Consider the following 18,077-nt stretch of genomic DNA (forward strand, 5'->3'; position numbering starts at 1 on the left):
TCTCTGTGACGTCATATGCAAGGACGTTAATAGGAATAAATAAATTAAACATCACTTGTGAATAGGTGAAGCATTATAAACTAACATACAACGTTGAACTGTTGCACAATAATTACATACCTCAAGCGATTTGAGAATAGTGGATATCATATGGTGTTATTTATGAAGAAATACCATCTATGTTACTTGACAGCGTCTGTAGATTCTTGTACGATTGGACGCCGAGAAATCATCGTCCTCATACAATAGATGTAGTATGAAAAGTCTGCAGAATGAAGTGATGTTTCGAACACGACAGTTTTACGATGGAACTTTTTGTAATGGAAACTTCACTACATTGCAGGTCTATTGTCAAGATGCATGGTTGGCAGATAGAGCTCGCCATAATGTGGTGACATGAGCTGTAACAACGTGGCAAAACTCCAAAATAGCTGTAATATAACGTAAAATATCCCTCTATATTCTATCTCCATTCACACAAATGTTTTCGCACATCAACACAGAACAGCTATTATGGAGTTCTCGGCATTCCCTTTAGCACCTGACTTCCGAATTTTCAGCTGCTGGTTGAAATGTCAAGATCACCTATGCGTGATGAGTGCACGTTCCAACAGTGTGGCTATTAACTGTCGCGTTCTTGGTGAAAATTCAAACGAGTTTTACGATGCTATGCTTGAAATGCGGGATTAAAACAAGTAAATCGGGATCGTGAAGTTTGCTCCTTACAACTTCGTCAGTTATAATTACGGTTGTTTTGGTTGTAAGTAGTTAATTTCGTACATGTATCTGTCATTATGTTATTTGGTTGACTTTCTTTCCTTTGGCCATAGTTGTCTTTGCACCTGTCCAATTTTCAACATTTGAGTGTATGTGTGTGTTTAGTTATAGCAAAACCACATCGGACTATCTACTGTGTTCACAGTTAGAAAGAAAATGGTACTGTAGGTGAAGTATAAGAGTTAAAACCAAAACCTACTGTTTGATTAGTGTAACCCAAAAGTTGGCGGTGGGTGCTGTTGACTAGCTGCCATCCCTAACTATAAACCGTTAGTTCAAGATCATAGACGGCTAGCACAGATATCCTTTTTGTAGCATTTCCCGCTGATACAGCGGTAAGTCTATGGATTTACAACACTAAAATCAGGGGTTTGATTCCCTCTGGATGGACTCAGCAGATAGCCTGATGTGGCTTTGCTATAAGGAAAACATACACACATACCCTTTTGTAGCTTTGCGTAAATATCTGAAAACAACCATGCAATTGATTAATTAATTTAAATTAACGAATTCCTCTAAAAAATTGTCGTTTTTTAATATGTAACGAAAACTTTAACAAATTCCTTCAGCACAAAAAATGAGGGTAAGACTACTATTTTTCTATTGAGGGTGGCATCTGTAAATTTCGTTGTAACTGAACAGTGGAATACTCGCGTAATTACTAGCATATTTATTTTTAGAGTAGCAGTTAGGTGTAATTTTTTTCCCATTCGTATTGAGTGTTTGATACTAAATAGTTTGAAAGAGTGTATAAAAAAAAAAAAAAAAAACCAACATTTTGTCGTAAATATTCACAGAACGGATATTAATAAACTTGAAAGCGTGACTTGTCAGAAATTTATCTATTTTACAAAGTTTTTGTTACAACTTTCTCTTCCAAGTTTGTTGTGTAACAAAACTCTGTACGTATGGAAACGACAAAAGTTGTTGTGACATGTATACATTTATAGACATCGTTTGTAAATGTCATTATATATCAGTGTTAGCATGTTATGTTTTTTAAAAGATAAGTGTTATTGCGGTATATATCTTAACAGAATTTTCCGTTTGACGTGTGCAGTATGATGTTCTAACTATACATACCTTTTAATAATTAGACGTTGCTTTGATACAGGTGTTGCCAGGGTATGTGTACTGCAGTACTTCGGAAGTGAAAACGAAGCCTAATTAAATATGTTGTGCTAAAACAAAACTAGGAAATTCCACACGTCATTTCGTTTTTCTGAAATCGTAGATAGTCACGCCTGGAGGATTGTTTGTTTGAAGTTAAGTACAAAGCTACACAATGGACTATGTGTGTTATGGAAACTAACGTTGTAAGTCCGCAAACACAATGCTGTGCCACACCTAAAGAAACCTTGCATTTATGCTCGCAGTCCCGGTTTCAGCTTTTCTAAACTCGTGGGGTGGGGGACATATAATGGAGTGACGCTTGAATCTAACATCAAATTAATGAAGAGCATTAGTTAGCTTAGGAACAGTATTTCAGGGGGTGAAGTTACCCCTGGCCCCCTTCGCTAAATGTAAATACGTACAGAAATAAATTTATTGACAACCGAAGTTAAACGATACGAAAGAAAGTGAAACTAAAAGAAGTAAAGATATATGTAAGTAGAATTTTTTTTTTATAATGTAAATGTGAGGAGTCTGATTACGGTGACGGTCTTAATGATACTGGAAGTCGATAAATCTAAAGACCATATAACCAAATGGTTTGGTTTGGTTTGTTTTGAATTTCGCGCAAAGTTACACGAGGGTTATCTGCGATAGCCGTCCCTTATTTTGCAGTGTAAGACTAGAGGGAAGGCAACTAGTCATCACCACCCACCGCCAACTCTTGGGCTACTCCTTTTACCAACGAATAATGGGAGTGACCGACATAATTATGACGCTCTCACGGCTGAAAGGGCGAGCATGTTTGGAGTTATAGGGATTCGAATTCGAGATCCTCAGATTACGAGTCGAGTGCCTCAACTACCTGCTCATAACCAAGTAGTAGCATTTCAAAGCGGCCTAATATTCAATAAGATCGATGGTCTAAAAATACCCCCCCCCCACTCTAAACAAAACTAGCAACACCTATCCGCACTTTACCTTGATAATGGTGTGAACATGGAAAACTTCATTTCGCGCATAGATTGAAAGAATTAGTGGGATGAATGTTGCCCAGTACTGCTATTGTTAACTTTCGTGCTAAAAGTTGTCGTTAATACTATTTTATGTTGTAACCACTATTTCAATAGGTGATTTCATTAAGTTCAGCAAGGACAACTGCCACTCACGCGAACTTAAATCCATCCGATATATTGGTAGTCGTAATAATGCAGTCATTTAGAAATCAAGGAAACAATAATGATGAAATTTTTAGATAGACGAAGTTTGATGGAGCAAAACGAATAAACAAACTTAACTATGGAGTGTTATGAGATTGCAAGAGTCGATTTGACGGATGTTTAGGCATTCCACGACAGAAAAGTGTTGTCTTGTAACGCTTGGATAATAATATACCGAGATTACACTGGCGATTATTTACAGTTTATTTTCATGCCACCATCTACAAAAGAATACCGTTTTAAGTTTTGTCGTACAGTAAAGCTCGTTTGAGTTTAAGAATTTAAGTCGTTTGCAATACAACGTGTCTACCAGTTTGGGAAGGATAAGGGATTACGTCACCAATATCGAGGTTAACAGCTTATCTACGTCGGTCTGTACTCGACCACCGTTAGTAACTAAGGGCAGCTGTAACCTCCAAATGACTTCATAGTTGCATCTGTAATTTCAGATTTTATTTCTGTAAGTTAGTAGTAAAACCGTCACATGTCCGGGTACTCATAATAACTCAGAATGAGCTTCGTCTGACAAAGCGACACACACATCACGAGAACATGGCTTGTTTCCATGATACATTCAGGAAAGATAAATGAACTGCATAGCCCTGAATGAACAGCACCAGACGAGGAAATATAATCCCGCATGGTGACACTCGGCGAAACGTATGTGTACCTTTATAACTGCCCTAGTAAAAGTGCATCAAAATAAGGAAAATTATTCACAAGAAAAGCAAGAGAATACACAAAATGCAATCCACAATCCAGGGGCTCACAGGGCTCGGTTTGTGGTGAACATCCCCCATGTTTTGTACAATCAAATTAAACCTTGCCCCCACCTTTGCTTTTCCTCCCACATCTCTATAACTAACTAGTCTCCTTCCATATTTTATCAGCGAATGAGTGAAAAATTGCCCCAAAAGTGGTAAACTGTGTTGCGAGCCCTTTTTTTGAAGGGTTTCATTATCATCTTTGGATATTTCATCAGTGCGAAATATAGAGCATGCTGGACGTGATGACATGTGAAGAAACGGCGTACTGAGGCTCCAAAATCATTTTAAGATAATGTGTTCAACCCTCTTTACCGTGTGTATATGAAAGGCTGTATGAAGCGGTGAAGATCAGTCAGGCCATGGCCTGACCATTTTTTTCATGGGATATATATTGTTACAATATATGCATTAGAACTTGCTTTATTTCAATTCAATACATTACGTTGTGTGTATGCAGTATTTTTAGTTTAAATGACTGAAGATTCAATGTCATAGCATTAAATATTCTAGGGGGGTCATGCCCCCAGGCACCCTTAGAAATGGCATGACCACTTTAGAATTGTTTCCTATAGTAATTGTATAGTACAGTTACTAATGGAGGACGTCTAATACATTGGAATTTACTACAAAAGCCTACTTATAAAATAATGTAATATTACTGAAATATAATAAAAGCATATTCTAATGGTTTTAGAATAACTTGAGTGTGTAGGGTCACACTTCAGATAAATACTCTATGTTAGACAATCGCTTGCATTTAGGAAAATTATAATATGGATAGACTCAAATTCTCTACTTATAATAATATAATGCCACATTTTATATTTTACTGTTTAATATAACATGTTCTTTTTATGAGGGCCTACACATTGCCTTTTATATTTACCGAAACTTTGTGCTAGAACGTGAAAGATTAATCCAGATTTTGTGGAAATCTTGTTTAACTTGATATGAAACCCACCAACTGCCCGTTTGTACTTGTCAAATTACTTTTGAATGTTATTAGTGCAATAAATTCTGTTAGTTTTGCCCGTATTGTTTATTGTTAAGTGCAATAAATTATCTTCACCTTTTCACAAGTAATCTTGTATTACTTGTTAATTAGTGCAGTGAAGTCGGTTCATTTTGCTGTTTTGTTTCTTTGTGCAATAAGTTATCTTATATCCTGTTATTCTTTATTGTTCTTTGCTACTTGAATTAATTATGTTTGTTACAATTCACTATGTTACAGAATGAATTCTTGACCTTTACATAACTTAAAGCATCATAGTGTAGGACTAATTCTTGCTATTTACCAAGTCGTATATTTTATTTTATATTACGTTTTCTGTTTTCTAGCACTACGAATAAACTCGAACTCTTCTTAATTGATAGGTCTCTATTTTTCTTCCTAGGATGAATTCCATCCATTTATTGAGGCTTTACTGCCTCACGTCAAAGCTTTCTCATACACGTGGTTTAACTTGCAGGCAGCTAAACGAAAATATTACAAAAAACATGAGAAACGAATGAACATAGAGGAAGAAAGAAGATGCAAGGAAGAGCTACAGGTAGGAATTATAAATATTAATTTATTTTGCAAAACGAAATGTGAATAGTTATATTTAGATTTTAATTTCGTACAAAGCTACTCTAGGGCTATCTGCACTAGCCGCCCCTAATTTAGCAGTGTAAGACTAGAGGATGTGCGTGTGTGTTCTTATAGCAAAACCACATTGGGCTATATGCTGAGTCCACCGAGGGGAATTGAACCCCTGATTTTAGCATTGTAAATCCATAGACTACCCGTTGTACCAGCAGGGGACAAGACTACAGTGAAGGCGGCTAGTCATCTCCACCGAACACATAAGAAACCAGTACGTTCTAGACCGTTTGTTTGTTTTCGAATTTCACACAAAGCTACACGAGAGCTATCTGCGCTAGCTGTCCCTATTTTAAGAGTCTAAGACTAGAGGGAAGGCAGCTAGTCATCACCACCCACTGACAACTCTGGGGCTACTCTTTTACTAACGAATAGTAGGATTGATCGTAACTTTATAACGCCCCCGTGGCTGAAAGGGCGAGCTTGTTTAGTGTGACTGGGATTTGATCCTGAGACCCTCAGATTGCGAGTCGTGCACCCCCCACCTGGCCATACCAGACCTATCTTTAGAATTTAAGAGAAGTTTTGTATTGTCGCAAACGCAGAGGTAAAGAAAAAGACGTTCCAGAAAACGATATTGATACTGGAGCAGTTATTATAGTGGTGTGTGGGCTGAAAACTTTCGTAACTCTTTCATATGATGGGAACCAAGCTTGCGCAACCCATTTACATCAGACCAGGGGTGCTATTGCACCCTCAGCACCACGAGTCCTCACACCCTTGGTTCAAGAAGACCTAATTCTTGCTGTTACAAGAACATAAATATAAAAAAGAAAGAATTGGAGCTATGAATATAATAAGCTAAGGTAAGGATATACCTGTTCTGTTGTACAAAGATGGTTGGAGGAAAGAGTTAGAGGTAGATGAAAGGAACAGTAACAAAACAGATTTTAAGAATAATAGAATTCATGAATTAGCACTTTTTCTACTGTTATAACAATGTGGATTTTTAGGAAAAAGTACGAGAATGAATTTACAAAACTTTTGAGTTAAAAGATAAATGTTTATTTGATAGAGTACAAGTATAAACATTATTGTAGGGTAGTTAAACAAATGTATTACGTATTTGTGGGTCTTCAAGTATGTTCTATGTGTGTGTTTTCCCGTCTATTAACTGAAAATGGTTTGAGTCGTAGGTTGTAAAGGAGACAGAAGTGAAAACTCTTTTCTATTTTAAAAGTTTACTTGATAGAAAAAGGAAACAGGCTCGTAACAGAAAAAAATCTAAATATGAATGGGTACTGGCAGATTCTTTGTCTATCTTACAACTAGAATTCCCAATAATAAGGAACTCGTCTTCTTTTATAAATTCCACACCAGTTATTATGTTTGCATCAAGTTATCACTTGATTTTCATTAAGTCTCGATAAAGAAGGTCTTATGTATTTATTCATTAAGACCTAGAGGTACTAATTTGTGGAGAGAAATTGTTTTGGCTACTTTGTGTTAGACCATACGGTCGTGAATCTGGTTGGTCATGTATGGATGGTGATTACTTACTGTTCATTCAACAATGTTAGAGAACATGTCTCCTGAATTATGATTATATTGAAGTCAAGAAAAAGAGAGAAAAAATTAAAAGTAAGGTTAGAATAATCTACCGAATTACAGTTAAACCGGACTTTCTACTTGGTTTTGTGGCATTGCATCATCTTTTAGTAGATAAAAACAACAAACATTGAACCATTATATTTGAAGTAACAAAATGTATATTAAAATGGAACATAAAATCATTTCATGAGGAAAGACTGAAAATTGTACAAAAAGCGACTCGAAAGTCGGAAATGGAAGCACATGGATGCTTTATTTAGTTTATTACATAACTATAGACAAACTCTAAAAGTTTTTACACTAACAATAACGCATAGTACGTATATGAAAGCTAGACCGTAAAACACACACACACACTAAGTTTTTGAGAAACGTTTTAGAACACTAAAGATTTACATAGCCTTTTGATCCTCTATAATGGTAGGGTACCTGCTTCTAAACAGAAATCATTTGTCTAGCAATGTTTTCATGTGAAGTACACTTCAGGAGATCCCCTGCTGGGACAGGGGTAAATCCACGATTTTACAGTGCTAAAATAAGGGGTTCGATCCCCCTTGGTGGACACAGCAAATAGTTTTGTGTGGCTTTGTTACAAGAAAAACACACGAAAACACTTAAGGAGTGAAATGACTGAGCGGTTATAACTCGGATTTGCAGTGGAAAGTTAGCAGGTTCGGACCTTACTCGTCGCGACCACCTGTTGTCTTCGAAGAAGGCTGTTTACTTACTCCAGTCTACCCTGCTATAAAATGTGTACTAGTTACTAGATGAGGCTTAAGGAGCGATGGTCTGGCTTCTCGTTTGAGAAGGTGCGTTATTTTTCTCTGGTACGAACTATTAACTAACATTTCATACAGCATTTGTCTCTAACTATGACCATCATACTGATTGTAGAATTGAGATTGTATTTATAGTACAGGATGAAAGCATTGACCAAGAGGAGTAATGTAGTTCTCTTCTCTAGACGAGATCAACATCAGCAGTCGGTATTAACCTACTTTCGTGCTGATTCTATGTGAGATTAACCTGTTAAAAGAGAGCAATTCAAGCAAAGAACATAGTTTATAAAACTGCTTATAGATGTAGGAAGGAAAAATATTTTTATATGGTTTTTTAAGAGTTGTTTTGTTGTTAAACGCAAAGCCACATGACGGACGATCTATACTTAGTCAATCACGGGTATCAAATCTCATTTTTAGAACTGTAAACACGCAGATTCGTCACAGAGGGGGCAATTTTCAAGGAAAAATGTAATCGTAAAGTTCTAGTTATATTTATAGCTCCACGAGTTGTTTTTTTTTTCGACTACAAATATACAAACTGCAATCCAAAGTAACCCACTTGTCATTTAAACTAATGATCCTAAAATTCTTTTCGGTCGCTGACCACTTCGATGGGGCAAAGGACCTGGTGGAATACCTGCTGGTCCTACCCAACCTACTTTCGTTTGCCACCATAAAAAAAACAAAAACAACATTGGAGTTGAAGGAAAGAATGGCACTGCTTTTGATGTGACTTACATTTTAGATTGACGTGTGGACTACCAGTGATTCGCAGATCATACTTTGAGAACCACTGATTTAGACCATCCTCGTAAAAAAATCTGTTTAAGCGCAAAACTGTACAATGGGCTATCCATAATGTGCGCACACCTGTTAAGATTATCACTGAGGCATGGGAAAGGAGATGGATGTACGGCGGGTATGCAGGTATTGTATGATGATGACGTTTATCCCCAGGCAAAAGTTACAGACCAAAGTATTTAAATTATAATAAAGTATACAGTATAGCTTTATATTAGCAACTATAGGAAACTATTGATTTGGTTCAGTTAGAAGCTATTAACATATGTACAGTTACATAAAATTTAATCTAGAGCTACTATTTTTGAATGTAAACCTAATGCTTTTAAAATAAGTAATGCAAGTATAATTTTATTGGCAATAAGATTTAATTACCTCCCCTCCGTGGTTGCTCATCTAAGGGCTTATAAAGTTAAAAATTGGGTTAAGATACACGCAATGGGCAAAGTGCAGATATAGCCATTGTACATATTGGGGGCTTGGCATGGCCAGGCGGGTTAAGGTGTTCGACTCGTAATCTGAGGGTTGCAGGTTCGAACCCCCGTCGCACCAGACATGCTGGCACTTTCAGACATGGGAGCGTTATAATGTGACGGTCAATCCCTCTATTTGTTGGTAAAAGAGTAGCTCAAGAGTTGGCGGTGGGTGGTGATGACTAGCTGCCTTCCCTCGAGTCTAACACTGCTAAATTAGGGATGGCTGGATCATATAGCTCTTGTGTAGCTTTGTGCAAAATTCAAAACAAACAAACAAACATATTGGTGCTTAACAGCAAAACAGATTAGTAAATTTTGATGAAAATCTGCTATGTTAAAACAATGCTATCTTATGTGAAGTAACCTCTTTCTACATTTTTTTTGTATAAATTCGTGTGAGTCTACAGCATTGGTATGAAAATTATATTTTTACCTACCTACCTACCTCACCCTTGTATATGTACAACACAGACTGAAAGGTAAGTACTTGTGGAAACATTTCATCAATATATTTTTATTCCTTAAAGTGGACACTTCCACTGAAGTTAACAGGGTTTGACACCAAAGACTTCACATATTCTAAATTCAGAAACTTGAGGTAATTTTAAACCAAAGTGAGATGCTGTTACCTGCATACTAAGCTCTAACATGTGATCTTGACAGATACCCTGGGAAAAAAAATTATTTCATTACTTACAGATTAGAACAGAGATGCTTTTGACAGTGATGTTTTTCTGCTTACAAAATTATGTTTCAGTTAAAGAAATTGACAAATTATTTTCCTTCAAGGCTGAGAATATTTCATTGTTAAGCACACAATGAGATATCTATTCTCTGCCAACTGTGGGAATCGAAACCTGATTTTGGAGGTTATAAGCAGGACTAGTGGAAACACTAGAAAATTTAGGCAGTTGCATAGGGCATCAAATGTAGTGGGTGTGACAAAATTTGTGCATGAAATATGAAACAATACAACTTTTATGGGTGGAAATGATACTGCTGCGACAGACAGCAATCACGAGCCATATTTGTCATTTCAGATGTCATAAATTCTGTATATTAGGTAACTTTATTTTAACAAATGTATTTGAATGTTAGTTTTATTAACAATTCAACTGAAAGTACAAAAAGTGAAATTTTGGTTATCATTTGTATCTTAGCAGTACCATCCTATGACACTCATTATATAGTTTAATAAAAATGTGTTGACTATACTGTCTATTCTGAGCCATCAGAAATGCTAAAATGCAAAAAAAACAAACTTAATATGTGTGTGTCTGTGTGTATATGTAATATGTTTGTATGATTAATTTTTTTCGGTATTTGTAATATAAATATTGTTTTGTAGTTTTAATTTGGTATGAGTTTAGGACTGTCCTGAATATCTTAAGCTGTTCGAATCTCGTGAGGTATTGTTGGGATTGTGACCGAAAATGTTGTGAGTATTAAGGATACCAAATTTGCTAATGAAATAATTCATTAAAGTCTTTATAAATAAGTAAAATGTACAATTAGTTATATTAGTAATGCTTTATTTTTATATATATTCTACATGTACCCTCTCTCAAAGTGGCTTAGTTGTAAGTCTGTGAACTTCTACACTAAAAACTGGGCTTAGATACCCAAGGTGGGCACAGCACAGATAACCTGTTAACTTTGTGCTTAACAAGCAAATACAAATGTTCCATGTAATTAGCTTGCTTTAATCAGAAATTAATATTGGTAAAAAAAGGTTCCAATTTAATGAGTTCTTGACTTTTTTATATTCTTTGAAAATCAGAAATAATAAACTCAATTTTTTATAGTGTTCTAGCTTTTGTACTTCATTTCAGTGTGAAAGTTTGGAAGTGAAACAAAGATGGGCATCTCGTTTGTTGGGAAAGCTGAGAAAGGATATAGCTCAGGAATGCAGGGAAGACTTTGTTTTAGGTATTACAGGGAAGAAACATGCAACTTGTGTGTTAAGCAACCCAGATCAGAAAGGAAAAATGAGAAGGATAGACTGTTTAAGACAAGCAGACAAAGTAAGCAAACCGAATACTTATAGCAAGCCTTTGAGTAACGTAACAAATGTTGAATAAAATTCAGATCATAACTTAAGGGAATGATTGAGGCTTTTTAAACCTCCGAGTGGTCAAAGTAAACAAACGTGAGTAAATAAACAGTGTTTATATGAAAGTTTTAAGCAAGGTAAAAGGAAACCATGACTGAATCACACTTGTTTATCTGTTTTTGAATTTTATGCAGAGCTATATGAAAATAATACATGCTAACTGCCCTTAATTTAGCAGTGAAAAACTATAGAGGGGAGGCAGCTAGTAATCACCACCCACTGCCAACTTTAGGCCTACTCGTTTATCAATGAACAGTGGAATTTACCATCACATTATAATGCCATTCCCGAATGTTTGTTTTGAATTTTTCACGTAAAGTTATGCAAGGACTATCTGCGCTAGCTGTCTCCAGTTTAGCAGTGTAAGACTATAGAGAAGGCAGCTAGTCATCACCACCCACCGCCAATTCTTGGGCTACTTTTTTACCACTGAATATTGATCAATAATGAGGGTAGATTTTTCTTTTTTTTTTAGCCATGACATAGTGGCTCTTAGAACGGTTCTGATATTTGCTTGTTTGTTTTTCAAGTATAAACTATTAGCTCGTAGCTTCTTTATCTCCTGATCAATTTGAGATTCAATTACAATTATGGACTCGAGAGCAAACCCTTTCGATTGATATATTGGACTATGCCCGTGGTCTCATAGGTTAATGTACTTTAATCCTGCCAAAAAATAATTTCAATTTGAGGGAACGCTGGTAGAGTTCCTGATGAATAATGAAATTGAATCGGGTATATGTGTCCCAAGATTGATATTGCTATGCACAAGAATATAGATTAATTTACTCTAATATTGCCTAAAAAAAATCTAAGTACCACAGCTATTGAGGATTCCATTTTGTTTGTTTGTTTTTGTTTTTTATAGGATAAGCAGATAAGTAAATAAATGAGATAAATGTAATGGACTTAAAACAAGGTAACATACAATGAACATAGCTGCTGTGACAAAGAGTGTTAAGAGAAGATCATATTCTTTTAAACATTTATATAGATGAAATAAGTATGCAGAATGTCAGAAGTAAAATAAGGGATCAGTACTGAAAATGAAATTCAAATGTTTTAACAATTCGAAAGAAAAACAATTTCTGACAGTTTCTTAAGTTGATGTTATTATGAGGAACTAAAAATTGTATATCAACTGAAAAACATTGCATCTTATCATAGAAAAGATGTAGGTGTTTAAAATTATATATATGTACTAGCTTAGACGGGCAAGTGTAAAGCACAACAGAATATATTATATTTTCAAAGGTTTGGCGGCTGGATCTTGTAATGGTGATTCTTTTCAAGGCTGTTCCTTTGGAAAGCACTGATGGTGAAAGGTTAGAAAAGTCTGGAGAGTGCCTCCACCCAAGTCTTTGTGTTAACCCTTTCCACATCAATGTCTCCGTCCGTGAGTTAGACCTCTATTTGGCCAACTTTATTTTCAGCCATGGTCAGTAAAAACTCTCTAGTTTAGATATAAATTGAATTCATTAGCTAAAAAATTCACCTTGGAAATTAAAAATATTTTTTTAAAGCATTACTAATACCGTTTATTTTATTTCAAATTCAGAAAGCATTGTGTTTATTCAAGCACAATAAATGCATAATTATGCCTGTTTCTCAGCAGTTGCTGTATAGTTTTTTTGGAACCTTAATTACTGATATAATACTAACACTGTTTAAGTTAACAAAAACGTTATAACAGGTTCTGTTAAAACAGGTAACCAATTTAATAACTCTCAAAGCTTAAAGTAATTAACTTTTGTTGAAGTCTAGATAATAAGAGAAATAACAGTACCTTAATCTGTGATTAAAACTTAGGTTAAGATTTGTAAGTACAATAAAAGTTATAATATCTTATTAAAGAATAAAAAAAAAAAAGAGGCAAATTTGTGTTCACAATAAACTAATACTCTTAAAAAAGGCATGGCAGATTTATTACAAGGCAAACTGATGCTGCTAAGATAGCAAGACAAATGTGTATTTACTACAATGATTACAAGACAACAAAGCAAACTTGATCCCATTATGAGAGAGCAAAATAAACTTATGGTAATAATAAGACAGAGAAATAAGCCCATTTTTCCCTCTATGAACAATCTTTATGTATAAGATATTTTAATAAACTACAAATTAGGCATTTTAAAACTTTGTGGAGCACGGTACACTTGTTTTAATAAAAGAGTAAAGTAAAATTGTGATAATAATGACATAGGAAAGTAAACTTGTGGTATTAAAAAGATAGGAAGATAAATCTGTAGTAATACAAAGACAGACAGATAACATTACTCTCTTGAGTAAGTTAGATTCTAAAGTCTACCAGAAAAAAGCTATTTGAGGGCTACATTATAAAAGTAATAAAATGTATAATTAAGTCCACACGATCAGAGTTTTTCATAAAATAGGAAATAACAATTTCAACAGAAATATTCTCGAATAAATCCTTCTTGATGCACATAATTATTGCTAGAATGAACATGCATGTTAATGTAAATATTAATGTGGTGACAGTAGAAAAATAATTTCTCTTTTGTGCTGATAGAGTACTTATCTTTTTTTTTCAAAGAGGGCCTACTAGGGTACCAATAAAAAATCCTGCTTATTTTACCAGTAAAGATATGTGTGTTCTAATATTAAGGCAGCAAGACTAGCATATTTTCTTAAGACAAGGAGGTAAACTTGTTCTAGTATTAAGATAAGACCAAATAATGTTGATAATTAAGAAAACAAAATAAACTTTGTCTATTAATAAGAGCAGGGTAAAGCTTCTATTAATGAAAGGGTAAGGCAAACTTGAGCTACTAACTTCATAATACATTACTTAAGTTTGCTGATGATATTAAGGTCTTGGGTGTTGCTGGTTGTGGAGAGGATGATGATGCTTTACAAAAGGATTTAGATCACTTTGAGTTAGGCAAATAAATGGTAGCTGGGTTTTAATTATGATAAATGTAAGATATAGCATATAGGTTAGCATAATTTGAATTTCAAGTGTAACTTTGATGGGAATAACATTAACAGTATTAGGAAAGAAAGGGTTCTTGGTGTAATGGTTGATCAGTGTCTGAAGCTATCTAAGTCATGTGATGTTACTAGTGGTAGAGCAAATACGATTTTTAGTTTGTATCTACAGAAATGTTAAATAGCAGTCTAAAGAGGTTAAAATTTCATTGTATAGGCCACATTGGAGTATTGTGTTCAGTCTTGGACTGTTTACATTAGGAAAGACATTGAATTGTTGCAAAGAGTTCAGAGAATGGTTACGTCCTTGGATGGAAGGGTTGTCATGTGAGACAGAGGCTGAAACCTCTTATTGTTTTTCTTGAAAAAAGAAGTTGCTGTGGTTCTGGTTGTGGTGTTTAAGATTGTAAAGATAATTAATAGTTTTAATGTATTATCTTTTTTAATATTTAACAACATGATTAATAGTACAAGTGGACATAAATATAAATTTTGGCAAGGTAGGAACCATCTTCAGCTAAGACAGTTTTATTTTTCTCACAGGGTGGTTGACCTATGGAATGGGTTTCCTTCAGATGTTGTGGGGGCATTAAATTTAAATGGGTGTAAGAAAAAAAACATTAAGTATGTAAATGATAAGGGTTGGCTTTAAGGTATTTATTTGTTGTATCTTTACTCAGTTATTAACAGCCTTAGTTCAGAGTACAGGATAGCTGAAATGGAACAGTTGGTCCCATGCTGCCCTTAAGTATTTTGTTATAATAGCATATTTCATTGATGTGATAGTTTAAAGCTTCAGGTATTAAAAATATTATTTTTTGTGTTTTGTTTACCAAGTGAAAATAACAAAAGTTGTATCTAATTTTGCAAAATAGTTATTTCTGGTTTAAAGCCAATTCCTGTATTTTTAAGTGGTTAAATTATATTAATATATAAGATGGGGATTGTGGAAGATAAAATTAACATTTAATTTTTGTTTTACAGTTTAATAACAAGAATATACATAGTTGGCTTATAACTGCCAAATTTTAGCCTTACAGCTTTCTAAATGGTGTATCAGAACAGTAATGTTGTCAGATATATTTAATGCTGTGACATGTGTTTGTTTAATATTGTAACGTGTTTGTTTATATGTTTGCACAAAGATTAAAGTGTTTAAATAACTTCTGAGCAAGGTAATTTAATAATTTATTAGTTAGATATTTTTAATAACTTGTGAATTGGTATTTTAATAATATATGGTTTTAGGTAATTTGATAAGTTATGAGGTAGATAAATTAATAATTGGTCAGGTGTTTCAATGTAATACGAGTTAGGTATTTAAATGTTTTATAAGTTAGGAATATTAATTTATGGTTTTGGATATTTCAATATTTTATGGATTAGGTGTTTTAATAACATGCAGGTGAGGTAAATTGATAAGTTTGAGGTAGATAATTTGAAAAGTTGTGTGGCTAGGTATTTTAATAATGTGATAGGTGTTAAATAATGTATATATTAGGTATTTTAAAAATTTATGAGTTAGGTAATTTAATAACTTATCAGTTAGCTTTTTCAATAATGGGTCAGGTGTTTCAATAACATAAGCTAGGTTAAATATAAGTAACATACAAATTAGGTATTTTAATAACTTTTGGGTGTTTAACTTATGAGTTAGATGTTTGAACTGCTTCTTCAGTATGTGAACTTTATTTTGCACACTTTTTTTTTTCATACCCTTCTTTTTAGCTGAATTTTGGAAATTCAGTTTTCTCCCTATTGTAGTGAACTGTCTTGTCTGCATGGTTGAACACTGGCCAGACCAAAGTGTTTTATACCTTTTTCTGACTGTTTCACTACCAGTGATAAACCTGTGTTTCTAAACATGTAGAGATAACACTTAGCCCATTTAACAAAATATTATTTTATTGTAAAGTTCTCCAGTATAAGAGTTGTTTCTGTTAAAATATGAAAGGCTAAAGTGGAACAGCAGTTTCTAGAGTGTCATGTGTAACTGAGTTTATTAAATGAAATACAGAAAATGAAGAAAAATAGTTTTTCTGGGCCTTAATAAACATTAACATTTAAATTAAACCTTATTTGTATGTTAGGTAACACAGGGAATGTAAAATAAACCTTATTTTGTTAATTAACAGTGGGAATCTAAAAGAAAACCTTGTTTGTGTGTTAACTAATATTGCAGAATATAAAAAAGTGAACCTTATTTTTATACAAACTCTTTCTGTATACGAGTTGTACTGATTATCTTATTTTAAATGTTGGTAATTATTAACAGTGTCTGTGAGGTGCATAAGAACCAGTTTTGTAAAACTTTGTTAACAGTTAATTAGGTTAGTTTATGAAAGAGTGTTATATGAACAAGTCGTTCTTCTAGTATCTTAAAAGTGACTAGCCTTTTTCTATGTAAACTATCTAAAATCTATGTAAAATATCTAAGCAAAATAGCCTTTTTTTTTCTTTTCTTTTTAGCGTTGACAGTGGCTAGGGTTAATACTATGAAGAATGACATGATTTCTCTTTGAAACTTTATGAAATCAACTTATAATTGCTTCTATAACCTCATTACGTGAAACCTGTACACATACAGCATAAAGAATAAACTTGGAATAAATACTATAGTATTACAATAAGGTAGAAATGCATGGTATATTCAAATACCATACCATCACTTTTAGCATTGGCAAGAATTAGTTAAAGATTTCTTTTATTCACTAGTGTTTCCACTGAGCAAGACTGTCTCTTAACTTTTAGTGATCCCATCAGGTAGCAATTATTGTGACATATTCAAAAGGAAAGGTTTATCGTTAATTATTATTCAGAATGCACGCACACAAGCAAAACTTGCAGAATGTTGATGGTTGACATCTTAAAGATACTTAGATACACAAACTTAAAGGACATTTTGGAATATGCTATCTCATTTTTGAGTGATTCCATCAGGCAAACGTTCTCTGCTGTGATATAGCCAGGTGAAAGTAGGTTAATGTGAGAGCTATGTAGGATAGGTCTGTTAGATAAAAGACAGTTTGCTCAAAATATTGATTAAGAAGTAATAATGAATCTTTTACTAACTGATTTGATGAAAAATAAAGTAACATGACTGAATATGTAATGTAAAGCAGAGCTAACATCCTTTATTAGAATGCTGAAAACCAAAGCAGTGTGAGTACTTGCATTTTACTCATGTGGGACAATCAACTGGTTGGGCTTTTTAATCTCTTCTCACATCCTGACTAGAACAAGACAAGTCAAAGTTCCAGAGCATACTGATCAAATGTAACATTTAGCATGTAAGAAACCTCTACTCTTGTGACTGGTCATTTTCTTTGTGGACAGGCATGGGCAGGTGGTTAAGGCACTCAAATCATAATCTGAGGATCTTGGGTTTGATTCCCTGTCACATCAAATATGTTTGCCCTTTCAGCCATAGGGACGTTATAATGTCACAATAAATCCCATTATTCATTGATAAAAGAGTAGTCCAAGAGTTGGCAGTGGTTAGTGATGACTTACTTCTTTCTATTCTTACACTGCTAAATTAGGAATAGTTAGCACAGATAGCCCTCTCGTAGCTTTGTGTAGAAATTCAAAACAAACATTTTCATTGGAACATAGGTGGGAGCTACAACTTCTAGATGTCACCTGAAGATCCATCTAAGGAGTCTAACATTTTTTGCACAACATATTATATTAAGTAATATCATTCTGGGATGGAAACAAGTATTATCAATTCTGAGAACCACAAAGGAAATTGTGAAATCAACTTATAATCGCTTCTATAATCTCATTATGTGAAACCTGTACATATACAGCACAAAGAATAAACTTGGAATAAATACTATAGTATTACAATAAGATAGAAATGCATGGTATATTCAAATACCAT

The 18,077-nt window shown here is 34.0% G+C and overlaps 1 protein-coding gene across 12 annotated transcripts in view; it reads left to right on the forward strand.

Moving 5' to 3' along the window:
* LOC143257033 (nuclear factor 1 C-type-like) overlaps positions 1-18,077 on the forward strand; it is a 66,918-nt gene that overhangs the window by 26,648 nt on the left and 22,193 nt on the right. For 7 of the 12 annotated variants that reach the window (XM_076515112.1, XM_076515119.1, XM_076515114.1 and 4 more), the window contains 3 exons: positions 5,272-5,427; positions 10,962-11,153; positions 12,497-12,680. In XM_076515112.1, coding sequence (XP_076371227.1) covers positions 5,272-5,427; positions 10,962-11,153; positions 12,497-12,680 — 532 coding nt within the window. The remainder of the gene's footprint in view (positions 1-5,271; positions 5,428-10,961; positions 11,154-12,496; positions 12,681-18,077) is intronic. The other 5 variants (XM_076515116.1, XM_076515117.1, XM_076515123.1 and 2 more) reach the window with 2 other exon arrangements.

This window comes from Tachypleus tridentatus, chromosome 7 (genome assembly GCF_004210375.1).
Source record: "Tachypleus tridentatus isolate NWPU-2018 chromosome 7, ASM421037v1, whole genome shotgun sequence".
NCBI lineage: Eukaryota > Metazoa > Arthropoda > Merostomata > Xiphosura > Limulidae > Tachypleus > Tachypleus tridentatus.